Source organism: Anarhichas minor, unplaced genomic scaffold (assembly GCF_050575085.1).
Source record: "Anarhichas minor isolate MPS153535 unplaced genomic scaffold, ASM5057508v1 ptg000079l, whole genome shotgun sequence".
Taxonomy (NCBI): domain Eukaryota; kingdom Metazoa; phylum Chordata; class Actinopteri; order Perciformes; family Anarhichadidae; genus Anarhichas; species Anarhichas minor.
Genome location: NW_027466525.1, coordinates 2,223,811 through 2,250,408, shown reverse-complemented (window position 1 = coordinate 2,250,408; position 26,598 = coordinate 2,223,811). Strand labels below are relative to the sequence as shown.

General features: G+C 45.3%; 2 protein-coding genes across 4 annotated transcripts in view; one reads left to right on the top strand and one right to left on the bottom strand.

Moving 5' to 3' along the window:
* Positions 1–11,609, top strand: part of scap (SREBF chaperone) — a 32,560-nt gene extending 20,951 nt beyond the window's left edge. For all 3 annotated transcript variants that reach the window (XM_076081144.1, XM_076081145.1, XM_076081146.1), the window contains 9 exons: positions 1,996–2,197; positions 2,597–2,712; positions 2,918–3,464; positions 3,885–3,970; positions 4,138–4,220; positions 4,495–4,661; positions 4,788–4,868; positions 7,353–7,559; positions 7,695–11,609. In XM_076081144.1, coding sequence (XP_075937259.1) covers positions 1,996–2,197; positions 2,597–2,712; positions 2,918–3,464; positions 3,885–3,970; positions 4,138–4,220; positions 4,495–4,661; positions 4,788–4,868; positions 7,353–7,559; positions 7,695–7,940 — 1,735 coding nt within the window. In that variant the 3' untranslated portion in view covers positions 7,941–11,609. The remainder of the gene's footprint in view (positions 1–1,995; positions 2,198–2,596; positions 2,713–2,917; positions 3,465–3,884; positions 3,971–4,137; positions 4,221–4,494; positions 4,662–4,787; positions 4,869–7,352; positions 7,560–7,694) is intronic.
* Positions 11,608–26,037, bottom strand: ptpn23a (protein tyrosine phosphatase, non-receptor type 23, a). Its single transcript, XM_076081143.1, has 24 exons — positions 25,809–26,037; positions 24,177–24,251; positions 22,972–23,099; positions 22,565–22,641; positions 22,195–22,244; positions 21,978–22,109; positions 21,822–21,902; positions 21,588–21,719; positions 21,330–21,377; positions 20,272–20,328; positions 20,109–20,167; positions 19,913–19,992; positions 19,434–19,548; positions 19,277–19,342; positions 18,678–18,823; positions 17,983–18,300; positions 17,725–17,879; positions 17,221–17,552; positions 14,592–17,034; positions 14,148–14,332; positions 13,924–14,028; positions 13,663–13,801; positions 13,344–13,457; positions 11,608–12,856 (listed from the first exon to the last, which is right to left on the bottom strand). The coding sequence occupies exons 1-24, from the start codon at positions 25,890–25,892 to the stop codon at positions 12,275–12,277; spliced, it is 5,703 nt and encodes a 1,900-aa protein (XP_075937258.1). The 5' UTR covers positions 25,893–26,037; the 3' UTR covers positions 11,608–12,274.
* Between the last annotated feature and the right edge of the window lie 561 nt (positions 26,038–26,598).

The following is a 26,598-nucleotide window of genomic DNA, read 5'->3' as shown; positions in this document are numbered from 1 at the left end:
TCAGCAAAGAGATCGACCCACTAAGTTGTTCCAAATCTCAACTGCCTAGAATCACTATTTGGCTATTGAGGACAGGATATGTATCCAGTGTTTGAACCAGATGTGTGACTCTGTGTTTGAACGCTGCGCTGCTCCATCAGCGAAGTGCTCAGACACATTTGATTTCCTCTGGAGTAAAACACAAACCGGACTGTGCACACTTCAAAAGGGCACTTAGTGCACGCGTGTTGACTTATTAAGTTCAGGTTGTGTAGACCGTGCTGAATGTTTCCGTCCCGATGCAGAGAGCGATACCTGGGCTTTGGTTATTGGCCGATACTGATCTAATAACCAGTGTTTGATTAATCAGCTGTGTGCCTCAGACTGGGATCATTGTTTTTATGTGTAAGGAAGTCTCTGAGTCGGTCTCTGATATCCGTATCGGTGCATCTCTAGTTCAGTCCAAAGCCGTCACTAACATCTGCACCTCCGACCTCCTGTTGGACAACAAGTGAGTGAACGGTGAGAACACAAACAGGACACGACCCCGTCGATCTTTACTTATGAAGAACGCACTGTTAGCTTTTCAGATCTGGCGTCGTGCTTTGAAAGCTAACAAAAGAAGGACAGACTGACCCGTACTTAGATGTCTCTACATCAGATAGCAGAAATTAGGTTGCAGGACGATTCGTCTTGCTCGGGAATGTCTTACAGAGGATCACGGGTTGAAAGGTTAAAGCCTAAAACATGAGCTCTATCTGAATCCAGCTCTTCTGTTAATTAGTAATCGGACAGTGTGAGCTCAGAGAACCCAAAAACAAAAGGAGGCTGAAGTGAGCTTTTTTAATTCTAGCTGTATGGTTGCTCATTAATATTCCCTCATTATGGTGTGGAACTCACCTCGATGGGGTTTAAGATGCTTTAAATGTCATCACATCTGGTTTGAGTCAGCAAGGGGCCTTTGTTACATGTTATACTCCTAAAAATAATCCCATAAGATCAGTAATAAATAGATAATAAGCAATAAAACACCAAACTGTTATCTCGCGCTCCTGAATTCAGCTTGTAGCTTTGTGTTTTAAAGGTGAGTTTTAGTTTTCACAGAGCAGCAGACGGGCTCTCTAAAGGACCGGTATTTCAAGCACAGTTGGTCTCGCTCCTTTGGGGGGTGGGGGGGGGGTTTCATCATCACAGTTGTGCCACATTCCACAGCAGGTAGACGACAGCATATGCGCTCCGTCACGCCCAGTTCAGCACACAGAGTGCAGCAGGAATGAGTCCTAAAACCAGGAGATGAAACGTCCGCTTCCTTCGTCCTGAAGAGAATGTGGTTTAAATGTGTTTTTAGGTTAGGTGCCTAAGATACGGGCTGTGGTTATTAACACAAGCTGGAGAGATGTTAACAATTTGTTCTACGACATAAAATACGTCTGTTAATACCTCGTTGTGACTTTACGCGTCTCAAACACAGATTATTTTCTACAATAATTCAGGTTTTTTTCAAGGAAATTAGTGCGACATCTTCCACTCGGCCCCCTGTTATATTATATATATATTGTATATTAGTAAGTTCAGACCTGTAGAATATGTTTGAGGGGCGACTCGGAGCTCTCAGTTGTGATGTTGTGTTGATTAAGAATGTGTCTCTTTACGCAGTATAATTATTTATTAAATGATCTCAAATATGTAGATTATGTCGAAAGTTGCTGACCTGAAATTCTCCAAAAGTTGTTAAAAATGAGAGAAAGACAATATGACTTAAGTGGAACATGCACGTTTAAGAAACATGAGTTGTAAGTAATTGCGTCACAATTTAAAGTGTGAATTTATGGAACAGCTGTGGCGGAAATAGAAGGCTGTGTTTGTCCACCGTGTGAATTTGTCAAACGGTGTAGATGCTGCAGAAAACAAAAGTGTTTCACAGATCACAAAAATAAAAACATTCTTTATTTGTCCCTCCTTTGTCCCTCCTTTGTCTCCTCCTTTGTCCCTCATTTGTCCCTCCCCCCCATCCAGGGTGGCAGCTCTGGGCCTGGCGGCGGGCGTCCTGCTGGTTCTGCTGCTCTTCTGTCTCTACCGGGTGCTCTGCCCACGAAACTACGGCCAGAACGGCGTCGTTCACGGCCGCCGGCGCCGAGGAGACCTGCCCTGCGACGATTACGGCTACTCGCCACCCGTCAGCGAGATCTCACCGCTGCTGCTGAGGGGCCACAGTATGGTGAGAACGGACTCTAAACACCCAGAGCACCGAGTGAAGGGCTGGACTGGTCGAGATAGTGACGGCATTTATACCATCGGGAAGTTACAAGAGAATTTCTTTGTCAAAAATACTTCTTGGAGTCATAACTCTTGACTTACACTTCGAAGGAAATCATTATCTCTGGTTTAAATGTAATGTTACACAAACTGTAATTATGAAATTGTTCCGTTTCTCAGAGGAGGACTCATGTGTGCATTTCACCAGCGGAGTGAGATTACTGTGTCAGTCTAGAACAACAACAACAGGATGTCACTGTGTTAGTTAAGGACACTTGATACCACTAAATGTTTAAGTGTGGAAATGAAAGCCCGTTTTCTTTTCGTCATTTGGTTCTCGCTCTGTATTTGTGTCTCTCAGGACATCGAGTGTTTGGCCAGTGACGGGATGCTGCTGGCCAGCTGTTGCCTGGCAGGACAGATTCGGGTTTGGGACACTCAGACCGGCGACTGTCTGACTGTCATCCCAAACGACGGGTGAGCATGTCACCATGTCCAGCACTTTTTAGTCAACCCTCTACTGTATCATTGCTAACGCAAGCTCAAAGGGATTACGGTTCCTGAAATCACGATCATTCCTTAAGGTTTCACACTTTAATTGTTTTCTAGGATCTAAGTTTTCAAAACTAAATCATCCTCTCTATTACAGCACAACTGATAACTAACTGAGTTCCCTCCTCAGGCTCAGGCGGAGCAGCAGCAGTGGCTGCTGGGAGCAGCGGGACGGCTGGGACAACATGAGCGGCGCCGCGGACTCTGAGTGTTTCGGCCCCGAAGCTCTCGGCCCCTCCGTCAGCTGCGACGGACTGTCGGAGGAGGAGGGCTACCCGCTGAGACGGCGCATTGCTCCCGCCTGGCCGACTCTATTCAACGACCAGCCCGATCTCACCCCGCTCATCGACACCAACTTTGCCTCCCAGCCCCCCTCCCACCTCTGCACCCCGCCCAGGCACGGTTTTGACTTTGGCGGCCTGGTGGAGCGCGCCTACATTGAGCACGAGCCCCCCTCGCCGTCCGCCTACCCGTCCCCTTCCTCTGCCTCCTCCTCGCCGCCCACAGGGGCTCAGCTCCAGAGAAGACCCAGCTTAGGGGACGCAGCCGCCTTCTTAACCCAAGACAGAGCCTCCGCGGCGGGGACGCAGGCGACGGCAGACGGGGAGAGCTCTGTGTGGGCCATGGAGCTGAGAGGAAACCTGATAGCTGCTGGGAGGAGCAGCGGTAAACTGGAGGTGGGTCTAACCTGTAATGTTTATTCATCTTGTGACTTTTCTCTTTGTTTTTCTGCCTTTTTCAGGTCATGATGATGACCAAATGTTTTTCTTTAATATATATTTTGTAGAGGTTTCAGTATCTACTTGGATAGATATTTTAAGACATCTGGTCGTCTTCTAGTCATTTAATGAATATTCTCATTATTGGCCATTATCAACATGCATTAACAAAATGCATCGGCTACCAAGAGACACTTGTTACCTTTAGATGCTTAATGTTTGGAAAGACTTGCTGTTGGTATCAAGTAGAAACAGCAGCTTAGTGTTCAGAGCCTGTCTGAATCCTCTCCCTCCTCTGTTCTGTAGAAAACATCCATTTAAATGAACACTACATGATATAAAGTTTATGTACTTTTTAAACTGTTGTTTCTGTTCCAGCTGTGGGATGCAGTCGAAGGGTCATTACGCTGCATTAATGAAGACGCAGTGTCTGGGATCACAGCTCTAGCCTTCCTCAACAACAGGTGAAACACACACACACACAAGCACAAAGACACGTGGGGTAAACAGTGCTTCCTCTGGGATGGGGCTGTATTCAACATGCATTTCTTACTCACTTCAGGTTTTATTGATCTTTTTAAGTAAGACAAACATGACTTTACATTATCCTCCATGTGTTTCTCCTCCTCAGAATCGTAGCGGCTCGGCTGAACGGGTCTCTAGACTTCTTTACTGTTGAGATAAACAAACCTCTGGGTCTCCTGCAGTACAGAGGTGAGGCTCAACGACATGACTGCATCTCTGGATATTCACACAGCTTGTGTTATTGACTCTTTTTTGTTAAATTGAACATGGCCTTAATTAGCTTAATGTGAAGTAAGTGAAGAGCATATCAACGTTATTCAATTTAAACTTGATTGTGATTTAGGAAGTTTGGATACAAGTTAATTAAATTATTAATTAATTACATTATGTAGATGAACTAGGAGGAAGAAATGGGCGATGAAGGTTCGTTATGGGTGAAAATCTCCTCCTCGTCCTCCTCCAGGTGCCCCTGGGCGAGGCAGCATGCCTCCCTCTCCCTGTTACAGCAGCGAAGATGTGATCAGCTGCCAGCTCACGCGCTCGGTTCAGTGCGCTCACCAGAAGCCGATCACGGTGCTGCGGGCGGCTGCCGGGAGGGTCGTCACCGGGAGCCAGGACCACACTGTCCGGGTATAACACACACCGGATGCTAACACGTCAGGCTTCTGTCTGACGTTTTTAACAGTGTTGTATAAAAACAGTTTTATTTGTGTTATTGTTTAATCCTAATACATTCTTTCTGTGTTCACTGATCAGGTTTATCGTCTAGAGGACTCGTGTTGCCTCTTCACTCTGCAGGGTCACTCTGGAGGGATCACAGCCATCTACATAGACCAGGTCAGTAATAGACCTTCTTCTAACACGATATTACACCACCAGAAAAAACATGCGTACTCAGACACACTTTTGAGGAACCAGGACCAGTTGAGGGAAGAGTTTTCCACTGAAATCTTGAACTTTAGCTAACAGCGACAGAACTTGTACTTATGAGGTGCCATGCAGCCAGTACCTTTCTAAAAGTTGTCATTTCTGGTGTGACTTTGTTAGAGAGGGCTCAGTGTAGTAGTGTATTAGATGTAATCCTGCAATGACTTTTTTCAATATATTATACTATATACTTTTTTTCGACATGACTGTTTACATTTTGTCGACATGCTATACTATGACTGTGTTTACATTTTTCGACACGTTATACTATGACTGTTTACATTTTTCGACACGTTATACTATGACTGTTTACATTTTTCGACACGTTATACTATGACCGTGTTTACATTTTTCGACACGTTATACTATGACTGTTTACATTTTTCGACACGTTATACTATGACCGTGTTTACATTTTTCGACACGCTATACTATGACTGTGTTTACATTTTTCGACACGTTATACTATGACTGTTTACATTTTTCGACACGCTATACTATGACCGTGTTTACATTTTTCGACACGTTATACTATGACCGTGTTTACATTTTTCGACACGCTATACTATGACCGTGTTTACATTTTTCGACACGCTATACTATGACCGTGTTTACATTTTTCGACACGCTATACTATGACCGTGTTTACATTTTTCGACACGTTATACTATGACCGTGTTTACATTTTTCGACACGCTATACTATGACTGTGTTTACATTTTTCGACACGTTATACTATGACTGTTTACATTTTTCGACACGCTATACAATGACCGTGTTTACATTTTTCGACACGCTATACTATGACCGTGTTTACATTTTTCGACACGCTATACTATGACCGTGTTTACATTTTTCGACACGCTATACTATGACCGTGTTTACATTTTTCGACACGCTATACTATGACCGTGTTTACATTTTTCGACACGCTATACTATGACTGTTTACATTTTTCGACATGCTATACTATGACTGTTTACATTTTTCGACATGCTATACTATGACTGTGTTTACATTTTTCGACACGCTCTACTATGACTGTTTACATTTTTCGACACGCTATACTATGACTGTTTACATTTTTCGACACGCTATACTATGACTGTGTTTACATTTTTCGACACGCTATACTATGACTGTGTTTACATTTTTCGACACGCTATACTATGACTGTGTTTACATTTTTCGACACGCTATACTATGACTGTGTTTACATTTTTCGACACGCTATACTATGACTGTGTTTACATTTTTCGACACGCTCTACTATGACTGTTTACATTTTTCGACACGCTATACTATGACTGTTTACATTTTTCGACATGCTATACTATGGCTGTGTTTACATTTTTCGACACGCTATACTATGACCGTGTTTACATTTTTCGACACGCTATACTATGACTGTTTACATTTTTCGACACGCTATACTATGACTGTGTTTACATTTTTCGACACGCTATACTATGACTGTTTACATTTTTCGACACGCTATACCATGAATGTGTTTACATTTTTCGACATGCTATACTATGGCTGTGTTTACATTTTTCGACACGCTATACTATGACTGTTTACATTTTTCGACACGCTATACTATGACCGTGTTTACATTTTTCGACACGCTATACCATGACCGTGTTTACATTTTTCGACACGCTATACTATGACCGTGTTTACATTTTTCGACATGCTATACTATGACTGTGTTTACATTTTTCGACACGCTATACTATGGCTGTATTTACATTTTTCGACACGCTATACTATGGCTGTATTTACATTTTTCGACACGCTATACTATGACCGTGTTTACATTTTTCGACACGCTATACTATGACCGTGTTTACATTTTTCGACACGCTATACTATGACTGTTTACATTTTTCGACATGCTATACTATGACTGTTTACATTTTTCGACATGCTATACTATGACTGTGTTTACATTTTTCGACACGCTATACTATGACTGTTTACATTTTTCGACATGCTATACTATGACTGTTTACATTTTTCGACACGCTATACTATGACTGTTTACATTTTTCGACATGCTATACTATGACTGTGTTTACATTTTCTGACATGCTATACGATGACTTTGTTAACATTTTTCGACATGCTATACTATGACTGTTTACATTATTCGACATACTGTGCTATGGCATTTGTTGAGAGATTTTTCATGATATTTTTCTACTTATGTTTAAAAAGTGCTTTTTATTTGATTATTTTGCAATACTTTGACTTTTTTTCAACATTCTATACTATGAAAAATCCCGTGGAAAAAGTTAGTGCAGTGAAGTGTAAAATGTCATTAAACGTCATCGAATAGTTTGTCAAAAGAAGTCATAAAGATAATAAATTACTTGTACTTGGTCTCCTCAGACGATGGTTCTGGCGAGTGGTGGGCAAGACGGCGCCATCTGCCTGTGGGACGTCCTGACAGGGAGTCGCGTCAGCCATGTTTACGGTCACCGTGGCGATGTCACGTCGCTCGTCTGCACCACCTCGTGTGTCATCAGCTCGGGACTGGATGACCTCATCTGTATCTGGGACCGCAGCACCGGGATCAAGCTCTACTCCATACAGCAGGTACAGTTCAACGCCTCATAATAGCACCAATCACCAGCAGTTTCCTTCTTAACCTTTTTTTAACTTGAGAATTTATAATAAAAAAATGCACTGCAGCAGTATCGATACTCTCGCTTACCTCCCTCTCCTCACCAGGAGGCGGGTTGCGGGGCCAGTCTGGGAGTGATCTCTGAGTCTCTCCTGGTGACGGGGGGCCAGGGCTGCGTCTCCTTCTGGGACCTGAACTTCGGCGACCTGCTGCAGACGGTCTACCTCGGCCAGAGCAGCGATGGACAGGGTGTCCGGCAGCTGCTCGTGCTCGACAACGCCGCCATCATCTGTGACTTTGGCAGCGAACTCAGCCTGGTGTACGTTCCCTCTGTGCTGGAAAAACTAGACTGAGGAGAGACGGACGGCGGTTGTTGATGTCAGTGGGAACAAAAAAAAAAACATGCACTCAGAACATCCTTTACCCATTCATCCTTTCGTCTTTCCCTTCTTGTGTTGTTTCTGACACCCAAAGGAGACACGATGACTAGACCGGTTTCCCTCTGCATAGGAAGCTCTCTTTTTTTTTTTTTGTGGATGTTTTAAGTACACGCCTGGATGTAATGAGGAAACAAAGAGCTGAGGACTGACTGTGCAACCTGCAGGAAGGTGACGTACTTTTGATACCGAATTGTGGACATTTTACGAGGGTCCTGAGGTCCGTTCAAGAGAAGCTGGATGTTTCTCACTTAAAGAGGATCCACCAGTCACCAGTTTGTGCTTTTTATGTTATTTTGTTTGTTTTGTGGCTCTGCCCTCTATGCTGCTTACACGGGTGGGGCTTCACTGTGACCCCACCCGCCCAGAGAGGAAGGTAAAACTTTCTCCTTATTTTTTTTTTTGAAATATTCCTGCTGCCTCTTTCGCTTGAACAGCAAAGTGCAGCCACAGCGAGCTCAGGATGAGCTGCGCAGTTATAGTGTGTGTGTGTGTGTGTGTGTGTGTGTGTGTGTGTGTGTGTGTGTGTGTGTGTGTGTGTGTGTGTGTGTGTGTGTGTGTGTGTGTGTGTGTGTGTGTGTGTGTGTTCTGGAGACTGAATGAATGAATCAACGCCCTTTTTATGGCATAACACTGCTGAGAACAAAAATAGATTGGTAATGCTTGAAGTGTGTGTGTGTGTGTGTGAGAGGGATAAGTGATGATTACTGTGTAAAGTAAACCTCCATAGGGGGCTGTTTTTATATCTATAAATCTATTATTTATTAGCGATACAGTTTTGAATAACAGTTGGTTTATGAATGGCTAATCCCAGTTTTTAAACAAGACTATAACAATGTGGAAATAATGAAATAAATGTAAGCTGGTGATTATGTGTTGGGCGGGGTTGGTTTTAAAACGATTCTTTGTGATATCGAACTGGAAACACTGAAGTGTTCGATGTTGTGTGGTTTGGGGGGGCCGTAGCAGAAAAGGTTCCTCCTTTGACCCCCCCCCCTCGGCCTCTGATTCTGGGGTTACTGATGCTGTACGAGGGCCCCCCCCCCCCCGTGTGCTACACCTTCATTCGGCTACCTCCGTTTTCTAAACTGCTTGAATTTTGGATGAGAATACTGACTTTGTTCTGCACAGGCTGTCGTTAGCTGACGTCATGTTTACATTGGTCGTATTTTTTGAATAAATTGTGCCCTTTAGAGATTTTTTTTTTTTCTTTTTTAAACATTGCTGTTTATTGTAAGCGGTTCAACTTCAACTGTTTCCAATCCTGGGTTTTCATTCTGACCAGTACGTCTCGTTGTCATGTTGTTTGTCTGTAAACCTGCAGCCGCTCGGTGACAATGTGAAGCAACAGACAGTCGGTGTGTCTCTTTATAAAACCTGTCAGCCAGCTAATAATACACACACAGATGTTTTATTGTGGTCAGTTTGTTTTAGACGATGTTTCATTTTTAGATTTCAGAGAGAAATATAACTTTTGTCAAATTAAGTAATTTGTTTAGAGCTAACTGATGATTAATTCATATCCTAAAATCTAAGAACTACATAGGACCTGATGTATGAACATTAAAACTTTTCTTTAACACTGAAAAAGAATACAAACAACGTTGAATAGAATTATCAAACTGTTTCATACAATTATTTCTCATTCACTGTCGATGTGAAACGTTTTGATAAGTCATAAAACATTTCCACAAAACTCTTAATGAAGCCGATAATTAGAGTTCTGATACCAGTGCTGGAAACGCCTTAAATTCTGGACCAGGTATCGGTCGAGTCTGCACTGATCCGATATCAGTCATCGGCTCATTTTCACTACACAGGAACAACCCGATCGGTACAAACTAACACTACACCTCCATGCTAACGGTGTGAAGAACAAATGTGTATTGGAATCAGCAGTAGAGCTAGCTACCGTTAGCGGTTGTCTTGCACTGAGGAACATTATGTTCAGACTCTTATTACTTCGCACTTTTTAATTTCTACTGATGAAAAGTCCAAATGTGATCTTGTAACACTGGCGCGCAACAGCGTACGATACATAATACGCAGTAATAAACGGCATCAGAAGAACTCATGAGACGCTTGTGGAAACGGCTTCCTGAGGTTTTACGATACTATTTGTCTAATTGGCTCATTAAGCTATTATTAGAACCAGTTCTATATTTACGGCTAGTTAAGAGATGGACTGATGAATTACTGGTTTGTACCTCAAATCTGTTGAATACTTTGATAAAGTAATAAAACTAACAAGTCAATAGTGGGACGTTTTATCCCGTACCAGTCGGTGTTTTTAACTTCTAACTCTGAAAGAATGTAATGCTTCCGGTTCAAGACTCGTCCCCAAACACCATCACACAGAATGTATTGTCTCTCAATCATCCATCTACTGAATGTAGTGTCGAGCAAATCCATGAATAGAAACAGCGACTAAATATCCTGTTAAAGTATCGCAACACTAACTCAATGCACTGCTGACCCTCTGACGCTCAAACAGGAAGTGTGGACACGACTTGACTCGGTAACCCGAGTTAGTTCCACACCTGCAGCGTGTCGAGGTTACAGAGTCACAGGTGTGGTCTCACTTCAGTGTCATCGTCTCCTTTAAGAAATCACACCTGTGACCTGATCATTCGTGTTCTCGGTTGTCAGACGGTAGTTTTGAAAGCTTTAGAGATGAAAATGTTTTATGTTGTATGTTTGTTTTATTTGTTTTCTTGCAAAATGTGAATTTGATTTAAAGCTAAAGTTTGACGTTTTGGTGAAGATGCTCAACATGAATCGCTTACTGGCAGTGAAACGAGACGATTGATACCACTAGTTTAGTATTAAGATAACGGTTAACTTACAGCTAGTTAGCTTAGCATAAAGACAGGACAGTGGCTCGGTCAGATGCTAACGTCTACCTACCGGCAACTTTAAAGCTCTATAATTAACACATTTATACTGTTTGTTTCATCTTTACAAAAACAGTGAATTATCATTTTTACACTTAGTTTTTTGACTTAGCTAACCTGTAAGCTGAGTGTTATTGATCTTCTCTAACTCTGCACCAGAAAGCAAATAAACATTTCCCATAATGTCGAACTATTCCTTTAAAGATGGAGGGTCGGTGTGGCGCTGACTTCAATAGAATCTTAGCTTATTTTCAATGTTTTGGTTCATCACACGTGGACTTGTAACAATCCATTATACAACTTCACTTTTACTTCACTCTTAGTAAACGTTTGTTTTTGCTGCTTCAAACCTTCTTTCATTCGTCCATATCAAAAGTCCCAGGATGCAGCCGCGACATCCTTCTAGTCTTTGAGTTAAAACGAGACAAAGTAAATAAAAAGATCATTTCCTGCGGCTGCATCCTCACAATGACGACAGATATTTAACACTTTGTGGTCCACATCTGATGCTCCGCCGGCTGCCGGAACAAGTAGAAATCAGATTCTGTGTTAAATCCTCCTCCTCTCATTGGCTACGATGTGCGCAGGCTGTAGCAGTGGAGGTAACTTATTCACTATGTTGTAACACACAAAAAAAGCGCAAGACTTTGTACTAATTTCCAAATAAAGAGGCTTTGATACCACAACAGTTTGTCTGTCTACTGGATTTATTTAATTATTTTTTACGATAATGAACGATTAGTGAAAGTTTACCAGAAGAACTTTTTGGAATAGTCTAACTTTATTTAAGATATTTACAGTGTTACAGATGAAGAAAAATAATCAACTTGGTTAGGACGTGCTGATTCGTAGCTCCTGCCTGCAACTCGCCATGCAGCCATTATTCCAGGTCAACAAACCGATCACAGAAGGGAGCGGCTGAAGAAACAACCATCACACCCTGTGGAAAAGTGGAGGGGGGGCTATGAAAGTGAAGTGCATGCTGGGATTTTTTTTTTTTGGGGGGCCCAGATGTGGCGCTGGGAGTGCAGAAACATCTAGAAAGAAAAGCAGCAAAGAGCGACAGGAGGAGTGAAGGAATACAGACGAGTGCATAGCGATCTGGTCCCCGAAGCCACCAGTGATGGAAGGAGGAGTGCGTTTGTGTCTCAGGTATCACCCCTCCCCCCCACCACAAAAGCAAACTTCAAAACTGAACCCCTACCGTCTGCCACCAGGCACGTCTTGGTAATCAACACCGCTAAAATGTCTCAAACTGTCGGGATTCAGTGTTTTAGTTTTTCTTTAAAAAGCAGGATTAGAACGAGCTACAGGCCTCCGCTGACGCCTGGTGGTAAAGTGAGAGAGGCGGCGGGCTCAGCGCTTGCCGAGGCTCCACAGCGGGTCCAGGCTACTGAGCGGGTCGTCGCCTTCCTCCCCTCGAGTCCCGTGGAGACCCTTACCCTCGGCCGGCTGCAGGAAGCTCTGCTTGGTCACCCGCTGCTTCCCCTTGCCCCCTCCCTCCATGGAGAAGGCCTCGGGCGTCAGCGCGGCCAGCAGCTCCAGGGACGAGGGAGCCGGGGCCGAGGAGGCCGGAGGCGGGCTGACGACATCTGCCGTGAGCTCTGGGACCTCCTGGTGGTCGGCTGCCAGTGGCGTGGAGGGGGAGATGGCGTCCAGACCGTTAGGCGGCGGTGGAGGAGAGTGGGTAGGAGAGATGAGAGGCGGGCTGAAAGAGGAGGGAGGCTGGAGGTCTGTGGGGGGGACGGGGTCCTGGAGCGGCTGGACGTCACCCAGCGAGTCCAGCACGGCGTCGACCGGCCCGGAGGGGGCCTCCATGGCGGGGTCTGTGGCGCTGGGAGGCCGGATACTGAGCTTGGCGATGGTAGCTTGGATGGAGCTGATGGGCATGTCACCGCCGAGGACGATGTCCTGCTGGGACTCCTGTCTGGAGTAAGGCTGCAGAGAGACAGGTTCAGATACAAATAAAGTAATAATACTAACTAATAATGCTAATAAACTAACTAATAATGACAATAAACTAACCAATAAACTAATAACGGTAATAAACTAACAGCTCTACTAGAAATAAGAGGAGTACCTCGTCTGACCACAACTCGTAGAAGTCCTTTGGAACAATCAGGTGAGCAAAATGTAAGATAATACAACATTAACACTAAAGTGAGAATGATTGAAGCTACCGGGGAATAATTCAAAGAGTTCACTAGTATAACTCTACTCCTTTCTGACAGCGGACATTTTGAATACAAAGACTTGTAAATAATAAACACTGTAGAGTCACATTAAACTAAATTACAACATTAAAAAAAAAAGTTCAGAGTTACAACAACATAACATGAACCATAACCAGTAGGTTTGAGTTAAATTTGCTGGTACCAGATCCTTATCCACAATATTTGACCATCTTTTTTGAGTGTTGTCACACCTTTGTGGCTGCAGAGCTGGTGTTCTTGCTGCAGGTGGCGGTCGTGATGCCGTGTCTCTGAAGGACCAGCTCAGCGTGCTTCAACACGGCCTCATAGCAGAACTTCAGGTGGAGCTGGAGACGGACGCAATAGAGAATATTTAAATATGTCTTCACTCTGAGTAGGTAATCCTGCTATTATTACAGCGCTTGGTGAGTTTTAAAGCCAGAGTGTGATTTATAAATAAATGTAAACAATAACCATCTGCTCCAGCCATCAGCCTATGATATGAATGGAAATACAGAGCTTCTGCAGTATGTTGAGGTCTGTGTGTCTGACCTTCTCCTGCAGCATGTTCTTCCTCTGTTGTCTCATCTTCTTCACCAGCAGTGGAAGGTCTGGGATCCCGTTTCCCGCCTCCAGCTCCTGCAGCGCGGCGTACAGCAGGCAGAAGACGCCGGTGCGTCCGACGCCCGAGCTGAGGCAGACAAAGAGGACAGCCGCTGATTATTTAGCAACACTTTTCACATACATGCATATATTGTTTTCAGGAGCTATTTAGGTAATTTAGCTATTTCGCAATCTGACACACACACTCACCTGCAGTGCACCACGACAGGTGTGTGTAAGGGCCTCTGGTGGAGGTAGTGTCCGTGAACCTCCTGGATGAATCGCAGCAGGTTGCTCTTGCTGTCAGGAAGAGCCCTGATGAAAAATATAAATAAACGATGACTCTCGAATAATGAATCCCAATAACAAACTGTACACACGATCAGAGCCATGTGTGTGTGTTTTTCTATAAAAATCAAAAATAAGTCTCTCACAGCTCCGGCCAGGAGGTGAACTGGAGATGGACGACGGTGCGCTTCAGGCTCTGGTCGCGGTACTGCAGGCTGATCATGCGCTCCACGTGCGTGGGCGTCGTCTTCTGCGTGGTGAGGCTGAGCGTGATTGGTCCCTGAGCGAGCTGCTGGCCGCGCTCTGTCGGGAAGTAGCGCGCGACTTTTCCCTGAGAGAGATCGAGGAGACGACGTTAAAACACGCAGACGGCAACAAGAGGATAGGACACGGATGAGGAAATGACTTTTACAGGGTGCTTCCATCGAACAATAAACTAGACCAGCTGAATATCAATAGATATCCACAAAACTAAATGTTTCAGCAAGTCTAAATATCATTAATAATAGAAAGAAAATCTCTTTATTATAAATACATTGTTTTAATCACTTCCATGTTAATCCCTGCGCAGACTAAACTTAACTCCGTACCTTTTCCAGCTCCTGCTCTGAAACCAGCATGACTATCAGTGACACCTTCTGCTCGTACACCATCAGCCAGAAGTCCGCCGCTGTGCCGGTGAGCGGAGCCTGCGTGGCAATAAGGCGTGGGCAGTACGGCGACAAGTCTTCCACATAGCTGGCGTTGATGTAGTCGTCTTTGCCCGATTGCAGCACCACGCGGTTGAGGTCATAGGGCATGACGTCCTGGTGACGGTTCTTCATGGTGTAGCAGCGGGCGATGGCGATGGACAGTTGGCGGGCGTCCTTCTCCTGCTGGTCCTGTAGCTCTTTCCAGCGGGCGTCCAGCACCGACAGGCCACCCTCGCTCTCCGAGGGGTGCTCCAGAGAATCCACCCGGGCTCTGTAACGCTCCAGTTCGCCGTGAAGACGGGCGACGCGCTCCGGCGCTTGGTACGGGTCACCCTGGATCAGCAGAACTCCCTGGGAGCTCTTCTTGCGACGCTCCCCATCCTGCGGGTCAGCCTTGGTGGGTTGGAGGACATTGGTGGGGGCCTTGGGGCCTCCTGGTTGGCTCTCGGGGCTCGAAGAGAGGAGGTCATCTGTGCTTGAGTTCTGGCGCTGAAACAACGATGTGGAGGGAGAGACAGCGGAGGGGGAGGGAAGAGTGGGAGGAGCTGCACCTCCAGGGGTGGGGGCTGGCGTGGGTCTCTGCTGGGGGTTCAGACTCAGAGAAGTAGGACCTGGAGAGGGAGATGGGGAGGGGGAAGGCGAAGGGGAAGGATGGACAGCGTTGGGTGGTTGAGCCGCTGGAGGACCTCCAGGAGCCGGCTGGATCATGTGCTGTGCGGTGGGGACGTGTGGAGCACTTGGAGGCACATTAGCTCCTGGAGCTGAAGGATACATAGTGGAGGGCTGCAGGTGGGTCATGGGAAGAGGAGCCTGAGGTTGTTGGGGAGCTGCAGGCTGTGGAGCCAGAGGCTGCTGAGGCATCATGGGAGCCCCTCCAGGGTAGCACACTCCCCCAGAATGAGGGGGCTGAGTCTGGGGCTGGATGGGAATCCGCATGGGCTGTTGGGGCATGTTTGGTATCGGAGGCTGTCCGGGATGGGGGTGATGTTGTGGAGGTAGTGCACTGGGAGGCATCTGTGGCATTGGGCCCCTTGGCAGGTGGACCTGAGGACCGGGGGCCATGTGAGCTTGTGAGGCTGGAGGCATCTGAGGCCGCAGGGTCGGGTGAATGGGATGACTTGTAGGAGGCATGTAGTTCTGAGAGACTGGTGGCATTGGCTGACTTGCGGGGGGCATTTGTGCTCTGGGACCACCTGGTATCTGCATCTGTGGGTGGGGCGGAATGTGCTGGGCATTAGGGGGCATTGAGATTTGTTGATGTTGTGGCATCATGTGCTGGTGAGGGAGTCCAGGGGGCATCTGTTGGTGGGGATGGGGCAGGTAGGGCTGAGACACAGGGGGTGCTGGCTGAGAAGTTGGGGGCATGTGTGGATGTACATGCTGAGGTGGCATCTGGCCATGAGGTGGCCTCTGCATGGAGCCTGGAATCATCTGAGGGTGATGCTGGGGTGCATAGCCCGGTGCAGTCTGGTAGCCTTGGGGGAGCTGAGGCTGGGGCTGATAGCCATTTTGTTGATGTGGCTGCAGCTGCCCCGGGAACGCCTGCTGGTAATGGGGAGGAACGCCAGGCTGAGGGGGCATATATCCATGATGGTAGCCTTGCTGAGCCTGGAGATGAGGGTGAGGACCAGGCATAGCCCTTGGCCCAGGCTGGTACCCCTGAGGCAGTGGATGCCCGATGGGCTGAGGGTACGGCTGTTTCTGCTGCTGTGGTTGCGGTGGTGGGCCTTGAACGGGCATTCCTGGTCGGGGCATAAACTGGGGGTAGGCCCCCATCTGTGGGGGTACATTGTAGCCAGTAGAGGCTGCAGGAGGGACATGGTGGTGTTGTGGTGCCGGGGCGTAGCTGGGGATAGGGGCCTGGATGTTATCCACGATGGTGGTAGAAGGTACAAGGCCAGGTTGGGGGGCTTGAGGATGGGGTGGCCGATAACCTGACGGAGGCATCTGTGCAGTCATCTGAGGGAGGGGTCCATGTGGCAGAGGTCCAGAAGTAGGAAACTGAGCGATCCGCGCCAGGAGCTCTGGAGGAGGCAGGTTGGCAGGGAAGCGAGCAAGACCAGCAGCTGGAGCACCAGGCCAAGGCAGAGAGCCAGCGGTAGGGGGCATGAAGGCTTCGGGACCGGGAAGACGAGCGGCAGAGGAGGGGAAAGAGGACATGTCAGGGGGGAGGCTGCGGAGCTCTTCGGGTAGGTCACCCCCCAAGGCCAAGATGGCTGCACTCAGCTGGGCCAACTCTGTATCATCCAGGCTGGAGCCGGCCGAGTCGACATCCGAAGCTTTTGGCTTCAGGGAGGGCTTGGCTGCCGTTGGTCGTGCTGGGGGCTTCTTCTGGATCTCTCTGAGGAGGAGACAAACAAACGGAGAGTATCGGTAAATGAAGGATCTGACAGTACAAAACCAGATCCTCGTTGCGAGAGTAATCCACCACAACTCAAAATACAGGTTTCTTGTATTTCAGATTTCAAAACTTTCAAGAACCTCACTCCTGCAATTAAAACTCTATCGTTATAAATGTGTGCCTCACTTTTCCAAGGCGGGCTTCCTCTCCTCGGCCCTGGTCTGACACAGGGTCTTCGCTCTCTCCAGCAGACGGGTCGCTTTGGCCTCCAGGTCGTCGTAGAACTCCTTCCCCTCCTGAGACTTCTTCATCAGGTCCTCGTAGGCTTCGTAGGAGCCCACCAGTCCCTGGACGGTGCCGTTCCACTGCTGCTCCGTCTGACTCAGGCCCTTACGGACCGAGGCGTACTGGACGTTGGCCTCCGTCAGGGCCTTCAGGATGTTCTCCTGAGCTGCCAGGTTCTGTTCGATGTACACCTTCACCTGCTCGTACTTCTTCAGCTGCTCCTCAAATATACGCTGAAAGGACGCCGGTTAGTTAGAGGTGTCAGTGTAATGCTTTTAAAAAAACACTTACAATACTTCAGCCACAAGCGGACACAAAACCTACTGGCTCTGGTGCAATTTTAAGCTCTCTTCCTTGAAGTTACAATCTGCATTGTCTTTAGGGAGTCACAGGTCAGCTACATACCCTCATGTCTGCCCTCTCTGTGGTGACGAGGGTGGAGGTGATGTCGTCCTGCTGGATTAGGTCGCGGATTTGATTCTCCAAAGAGCTTCTCTGTTCCCTCATTTCCTGCACCTTCCCCAGGATCCGCTTCATACACTGCAGCCCTGCTACTTCCTCTGCACACACACACACACAGAAAACGACTTTCATCAAACCTTCATTCAACTAAATTAGGCTACCGTGCTAAACCTTCTACGTCACACACACACACACCCTCACCTTCGCTGAGCTGGGGCCGGGGCAGGGCCTCCTTCAGGCTCTCCAGTGGCCCCCCCAGCAGACGCAGGTTGCTGATGTGCAGGTGCATGGCCCGGTGGAGCTCCGTGTTGGTAAAACTGGCCTTCTCGTGGGCCTCCATGTACTTCTCCAGGTCCCTGTGGATCTCAGCCAGAGCCTGGGCCTGCGCTGCCGGGTGCACCTCGCCCGCAGCGGGGCCGCCCACCTCCTGGAGGGCTCGCCTGCCGGCCTCGTCCACCTCTAGGACGTCTCTTATCTCCTTCAGCGAAGACTCCACGTCGGTGAAGACGCCCGAGAGCCCTACAGAGGCAAGAAAATGTGACAGGCGTTATTTACCCTGAAGCTGCAGAGAACACACAAACAATCATAAAGAATATGGCAAAAAAAAAAAAAAACAAGACTTAGAATAAGTTCTCCCACAGTTTGGCATGTGAGTTTACAGTATATTCAGCAGCTTAGATTTATACACATTACATTAAAAATGTATGCATATGATTCATGTAATTGTCAAAACAAATATAACGTTAAAGTTATTCTCAAAATAGTCAAGGTTTTTCTTCAGAACGTCAGTTTGTTAATTTGTTTTCGCTAATTAGGAACAATTAGATCATAAATCAAGACTTTTTGTTCAGTCAAAGTGTGTGTGTGTGTGTGTGTGTGTGTGTGTGCTCACTGACCCTGCATGGACTGGATGAGGCTCTTGACGGTGTCGGGTCGGACACTGAGAGCAGCACACTTCTCCATCAGGACCGGAGGGATGTGGCTGTACATGTCCAGGTTGTCCACCGACTCCGGCTCCAAGCCCAGAGAGTCCATGAACTGCCTGCAGGAGGAGACGAGACCAGTCAGCTCGTACCGACACAGTGAGGTCTGGTTTCAAACATAATAATAATAATAATTCTGTTCCTTTCAGTAAATCTCTTTTACTTTTGAGGATGAAAAAGGTACCAACATCTGGAAAACGATGGATTCTTAAAGCAAGATGTCCAATGATCATCCTCTTTTTATTGACATTTTATATTTAATTTATATTCATATTCTTGATCTTTAAGAAACTTTTATGGACCAATCAATAAATTCAGCAGTTAATTTGATGATGAAAATAATCATCAGTTGGAGTCCTAAAATGCACTTAAATTGAAAAAAGCTGATTTAGAATTTCAATGCCAAAGTTATGAATAACTTAGCTCATTTATTTTGCAGAAAAGCTCCTTATGCTCACACACACACACACACACACACACACACGCACTCACACACACACAGTCGTACTCACTCTAGTGTTTCATTCCTGCTCTCGATCTTGATCATGACGTCCCTCAGCAGCTTGGCCTTCTCCTCACTGGAAAAAGAAAACATAACCGCAGACATCAGCAAACTAAACTCACTCTTCTTCACTTGTCTAATACTTGGCGTCCACTGAAGGTGCCAACCTGTACAGCGAGGAGGCTTCATGGGCGGCCATTGGCACCAACTTGGCGAACAGGTCTGGTCCAGTAACACTGGGGTCTGTGGGGTTGACTGGCAGAGCTTTCACCAGTGGGGCACCTTGGGAGGACACGGAGCAGCTGGTTTTACTGGCATCACAGTAACACATGAGCTCGACTTTATAGAGAATCGATCAACCGAACACGAGGGATCAAAATCAATAGCAGGAGAGCTACAGCCTGTCTAGTTTGTCCTCTTAACAACAGCCAGCCAGTTTGAGAACCAATGATAGCATTTTGGATAAAAGGCAAGATCTTAAATTAGTGAAACCAGTAGCACACCCAGTTAAACAAATCCATAGACACACAACACAGAACAATGCATACATACATGCAACAAACTACATCTATATGCAAATGCTGCTTTGCATGCACACGGTGATAAAGACGGTGCAGGAGAACCCACTGAAGCTTCTTCCTGTTACCTTTCACTGAGGCCAGAGTCTCCAGAGAAGGAACCGTCTCGTGATAGATGAAGTCATTGTCCTTTTTGGCTGAATTAAACCTGCGGGTGAAAAAGACAGCATTCTAACTATAACTGTATTTCTGCAGGTTTTGATTTTAAAGTAAGACACCAGTGAAATAACAAAAATGACAAGTGACACAAGAGTTATTGCTCACTTTCCCCCGATAACGTCCATGGTGAACCTCAAGGCGTCTTGCACGCTGTCAGGTTGTCCCTGGTTGTACCAAGAAAACACAGAGGAGTTGGTTTACAAAACTAAAGACGGGGTTGCGGTGTCACTGAAATCATCTAATCGTGTGATGCTGGGTAACATTCTACCTTCGCCAGCTTGATGGCTTCGGTGAGCTTGTCCAGAGAGCTCTGCAGGTACGCCAACTGAAGGAAACAGAACATTTAGGTGAGCAACAGGAGGACACGCAGGGGAGAGGAAAACTGGAGTGAGATAGAGAATACATCGAGACATTTAGCAAGAGGGAAGGCAGCTTACTAAGACTGTAAAACTAGCTTACAGAAGCTTCATTTCACGAAGAAAGATGTCAACCGTGTTGGTTGTAATGTCTGTAAAATACTTATTTCTAGGAAGGGTGGAAACACCAGCAATAAGAGGAAACATCCTTCTACGCAACATGGGCTTAAATTCCAGGAATGCCATTTATTAGTCACTCTATGTACGAGTGCCGCTGCTGCCCAACCGAGCAGCACGTCCTTCATCGCAGGTAAACATCCAGTGTTACAAAAATGAAGAAAGATTGTTTATTTTATCAATTTTAAAGTTATTAAAGTTTTATATTTGTTTTCCAAGTTATGTCCTTTAAAGAAAATGAGCCTTGTAATTCATTCTAACGTGTTGAAGTGTTATTAGGCAGACCTTCTACACTGGGTTAAACTCAGATAATGAAACTTGTGTACTTTTTTTCCCCCACACAGAAAATTGATCAGGAATCGATAAGAGAACCGATAAAGAACCGGACCTGGAAGCAGAATCGATAACGGCATTGGTGTCAATATGTCAATTTCAATCCCTAATTGTGAACCAAAATAAAAGTGAATTTGCTGCAGCTTTTGTGACAAGTGGAGCTAAACTTTCAGAGTATTTCTGTGCTGCTGTGAGATGAAACAGTGGTCTCGTTGAGCGTGATACACAGTGTTGAGGCTTTACAGACAGAAAACTGCCGGAAAATTAGCAAGATTTCTTTCTGTATTTCTTGCAGAAACTAGTATACGTTTTGAATTACTTGCAAGATCTCGCAAAGTATTGCAAGAAACGGTTTAATTCCCAGAGAGACGGTTAATTTCGGTCTGGAACAATGCTGTGATCAGCAGCACATCGACAGTGGAAGGAAAACACAAATCCTAATTTGGAAATTTGGTCCTACCCGCTCTCCGTACTTCTGCTGCTCCTCGGCCTGTTTCCCCATGTGAAGCTGTGAAGAGAACAAACTAAACTGTTACTAAATAATCAAATGACAACACACAGACGCATTCATATATACACACACACACACACACACACACACACACACACACACACACACACACACACACACACACACACACACACACACACACACACACACACACACACACACACACACACACACACACACACACACACTCTCTCTCATTAGACTCACATGTGCAATAGAAGCAAAGTAGTAGATCTTCATCTGGACCAGTTTCTTCCAGTCTTTCTGAATCTTTCCCAGCATGGACACCGTCTCAGAGTTCTCCAGCGCCCTGCAGGCCTCTTTATAGTAATCCACCACCTGCAGCACCACATCCACTTATAAACCGCCAACATTGGAATCATTGATTGACATGATGCGATACAATTAAATGAGATTCATATCTAATGGTAAGAAGCTGACCTGAGCGCTGATGCGAGCCACCAGAAAGCTCTTCCTGTTGTCCAGCATGGACTTCTCCAGAAGACACTCCTGAGCCTGACCCTGAGAGGCAGATACACACAGGTGGATGAGACATGTTTCTACGTGTGTGTGTGTGTGTGTGTGTGTGTCACCTACCAGCATGAGGTTGATGCTGAGGTTAAGGATCTGGTGGCTCATGTCCACGCTGAAGTTGTGGCTGAAATGGTCTCTCAGGTAGGAGAAAGCCCCCGCCGAGCACTGGAAGTGCGTACACGACACCTTCATCCCCTGGACGGAGAGCAGAGAGTCAGCGGGACTGTGTGTGTGTGTGTGTGTGTGTGTGTGTGTGTGTGCGTGTGTGTGTGTGTCTCACCTCCTCAGATACCCTGTTATCCATGGCTCCCAACATGGAGTGCAGGGCCCCTACGGAGAATCCACAGATAGCTTGTGTTCAGTTTCACGCTCATAAATCCAGAAATACTTGAATACTTTGCCATGCACCTTTTTAGCTGTTTTAAGGGATTCTGACCAAAAAAATAACAGCTTTTAGGATTTAAATTTGTGAAGTGACAAATTTTATTTTAACCAGTTTACACAGAAAATTATTTTACAGTTCGAGTCTGAACTGTCTTTTTAAACGTATTCTGCAAAGGTAAATTAGTTCAAATTAAAAAGTTTGGTTGTGTTAACCGGTCTAGTTTAAAACAAGAAGACCGTGAATTGCTCGACATGACTTGACTCACCTAGATTGTAGAGGATGCAGGCTTGCTCGTAGCTGATGTCATCGTGGGTGACTGTTTTTCCAGAGAAAATCTCCGTCCTGCACACAAACAAAAGATTAATTAAGCATTTATTACAGAGTATACTATTAAAATACAATAGAGCGAGTGTGTATACAAACACAAATGTTTTGTTGACAGTGAGGTTCATTTGAAAAATTAAACAGCGACTATATTAGACATACTAGTTATACACCATCTTACAAATCATGTGCTCAAGAAACCACATAAAAGAAGTTCAATACGAGTGGATTTTCATCATTATTATTTAACAAAAGGTTCATATCAGCAAATGAAAACACAGTTATCAGGGGTGTGTGTGTGTGTGTGTGTGTGTGTGTGTGTGTGTGTGTGTGTGTGTGAGAGACTACCATGAGATGGGTACGGCAGCCTCCTGGCCCGTTCCCATGGGCACTCGGCTCTGGACGTAATGCAGCTGGCCGAAGTACTTCCTCAGTGTGCTGCATCCCTCGAAGTCTCTCGTCACGTTCACCGCACTCTGTGAAACAAAAATTGAAAACATGAATAGTATATTCTGCATGTCTTCATACTTAACATGCATCAAATACACTGATCTCATATTGTATGTGTGTCTAATTTCCCAAGCTTCGTCACTCTCATTGTCATCAAACCCACGTAAAATAATCAGGATGTTTTTGTTCTGCATTCTTACAAAAGGTTCATCATGTAAAGTAGCCTGAGCTAATTGCACAGAGCTGGCTGTAGCGTGTACCGCTACGTGCTGAAAAACCATCACCATCCGCGTGAAACACTAAGTTTTCATGGAGTCACGTTTAATCAGCTGTTCTTCACCGCTGCAGCTACAGAATCACAACGTCTGCAAACTCACTGTGACCCAACCACAGCATGTAATCCTTTCTTTACAGTAGTTTTAGTATTTAACGTTTAGAACGAATCAGTCTCTTAGTGGCGTTTCCTCTGAACTTGAATAGATGTGTGACCCGGCACACAAACAGTACAGAGAGTAAAACAAAGCACATATCACTTAGTGGTCAGATTGAGCTTTTAACTGCACTCATCTGCCATTAGAATGTCCCCCAGGAAATAAAACGAAACACACACACACACACACACACACCACTACATCAGAGTGGGTTCTGTAGTTGTGAAGCACTGGAGGACTTCCTTCCACCTTCAGCGGATGGGGTGAGAGGTGGGGCGTTAAAGACAGAGAGAGAGACTTTATTTTGCTCCAAAAAGGACGAATAACTGGGTGTGTTAGTCGACCCAATCAAATCCTCCAGAAAGCTCTGAACAGTTTACAGCCACATCATCTAAACTACCAGTGTACCTAAACAAGAGAAAGCAGGCCCTGCCAGGTGACATTTGATTTAAGAATCACAGCTTTCTGTCAGGTTCCCATAATGTCTTCGTCCTGTTCATCTTCATCTTTGAGATTATTAATTCTGATATTTCCTTTGGTACTTTGTGACTTGTCGTGGTCATACGAGGGAGTGAACTGAGGCCTGGAACCAGGGAACTGTTGTTCTTCTTTGCTGTATTAAAAGTGACACATCTAATCAAAACATCTGGTGATGTTTCACACACAACCCACCTGCCGCAGAGTCTCCAGTTTCTTCAGCTGTTCGTTGTAGTTGTCTGGATTCTCTCCATAATTCTTCAAGATGAACTGGAGGAAAAGAGAGAAATCATTATATAAATATGTTATGAAGGCTTTGGCTTTAACAACACAATATCAGACATGCAGGAGAACCGTTAACAGTCACTTCAAATGTCTCTAAAACCATCCCTAACTCATCAATATGCTAATCTGTTGCCCTGAGCATGAGACTAGAGTTTGAATTTATAGCCTCTGGAGTTCTCCCATCATGCATTGTGAAGGCTTTCCTCGTCCCCTTGAGCACACTTTAATAAGCAAGCAAGCTGCTTAATATTAGTATTTTACTGGTGCTTCTGTTTCTGTCTATAATGAAATCATGAAGCGCAGGAGAGTCACAGGCATCCTGGAAAGAAAGCACAATGACACAACAACAACAACAACACAGGCAGCCATTGTCCCGACTTCCACAAGACAAATATGAGCTATTCTGCCTTTTGTCCACGTAATCAAATGAAATGTAGCTAAATTAGGTATAATTTTAACTGATAGTCGAGGCAGTTTGCCTGTAAGAAATGTATCATTAACCTCATATATTTGTTCAATACTACCTGTAGACCTCAGATATTAATATTGAGGTTAGAAGTCACTTCATCTTGACATTTGCAGACACAAGTGAAGCAGCATTATTAAATAAAGGTGTTGTGGGCAGTCTATTGCAAAATACCTCACAGGAGTATTACCAAGAGGAGTTACAGTAACCCAAGAGGGCAAAGATCTGGTATTTTATCTGCACCAGGAAGGTGCTGGGAAATGGTTGAGAAAGAAAAAGCAAGAAGCATTTGAATAATTGGCATTTTCTTTCTTGTAAACATCACACACAGTTTGGCTTGGAAGTAGGATGAGCTTTTCAGTGTGGTCACCTCTGTGAAACCCCTTTTTTTAAACATCAGGTGGTTATATCATTATAATATGAAAATATACATCTCCTCTTGTCTTTTGTGTTCACTTTGTTGTCTTCCTTATTACACGACTCTTAATCACCTGCTTGTGTCAGACAGGTAACAGGTATAACTTAGCCACTACTTTACTTTATCTTGAAGGTGTTAACTCTGCTGTGACATGCAAATTAAATATTTTGTGTTTGAAGTCTTTCCTTTGGCAGGGATCTCTAGGTCACATTTCTGAAGAACCTGTCAGGTACACGTGACAATGAGATCACTGTTTATTATCCTCCATGTCGTCAGACTGACTGGGCCGAGAGGACCCAAGGCTCGTTACTTCGGCCTTTAATGCGTTAAATAGGTTTATTTACGAGTAACGGTTAAGTTAGCCACTTTACTGGAGTGCTGACGCTACTTATTAACTTCGACGTGAGCTGCTAGCTTATTATTATTATTAGCTAGCGTGAAGCTAACGTTAGCAAAAGAAAGGCGGTGGTCGCTGGGAGATTTATTCAGATTCTTAGCTTGCTGGCCAGGTTAAGAAATATCCCGGCATGCAGTGTGTGTGTTTTTTTAACGGTGGCTAACGTGGCCTTCTTTATTGGGTTATCCAGTCGTCCATAATCCCTGTTTGGTTGACTTTCGACCTCAGCCCTGTTGCTTCCATTTCCCCACCCCAGCTCACCTGCTTGATGGCCGGGCTGAACTGGAACTCCCCAGCCTCCTTCAGATCCAGCCAGATCATCGGCATCCGGGGAACCGCCTCCATCGCGGCACCGAGTCCTCACGCGACTGTCGGCCGTTACAGTGTCAAAACCCACGTCGGTAGTTTTGTGTACGTTGACGAAGAAGAAGCTTTCCGCCAAACAACTGTGTCATGTATCCAGTTACACTTCAACCGGAAGCTGGTTGCACGTGACGTAAACTCGCTATATCCGCCGTGTGGGTTTGTGGGAAATGTAGTCAGTCCTCTCCCATTTCTGCCCAAAGTTAGGGGAAATTGCCACAACATTTGTTCTGATTAATCTAAATTCTTGAAATCTAGTACTCACATACTTTGGCCAATTATCTAACAGTATAACAAGGAAACTTTTAGATAACGTGAAAAATGACACTTTTATCAGTAGTCAAAGTCAGAAACTTAAAAAAATGTAGGTAACATTGCACTGTAACATTCAATTTGTTATGTGTTTACAGATACCAAATACTTTTGTTTTTTTCCTAAAATAAAATTAATAAATATATAGGGAAACAACAGGTATAGCATGATAAGAAACAATCACTTTATAGACAAATAGTTTAACTGTTTTTTACATTTTCTTTAGATTAGTTTAGTTTAAGACCAGAGAACATTTCCACCATGAACCTGCATGGTTGTATGTAGACATGGTGAACTCGTTGGAAAGCAGTTTGCTTACATTTTTATTTGTAGGAATAAATTATTTTGGCAGACACCAACATCCTTAAAGTCATGC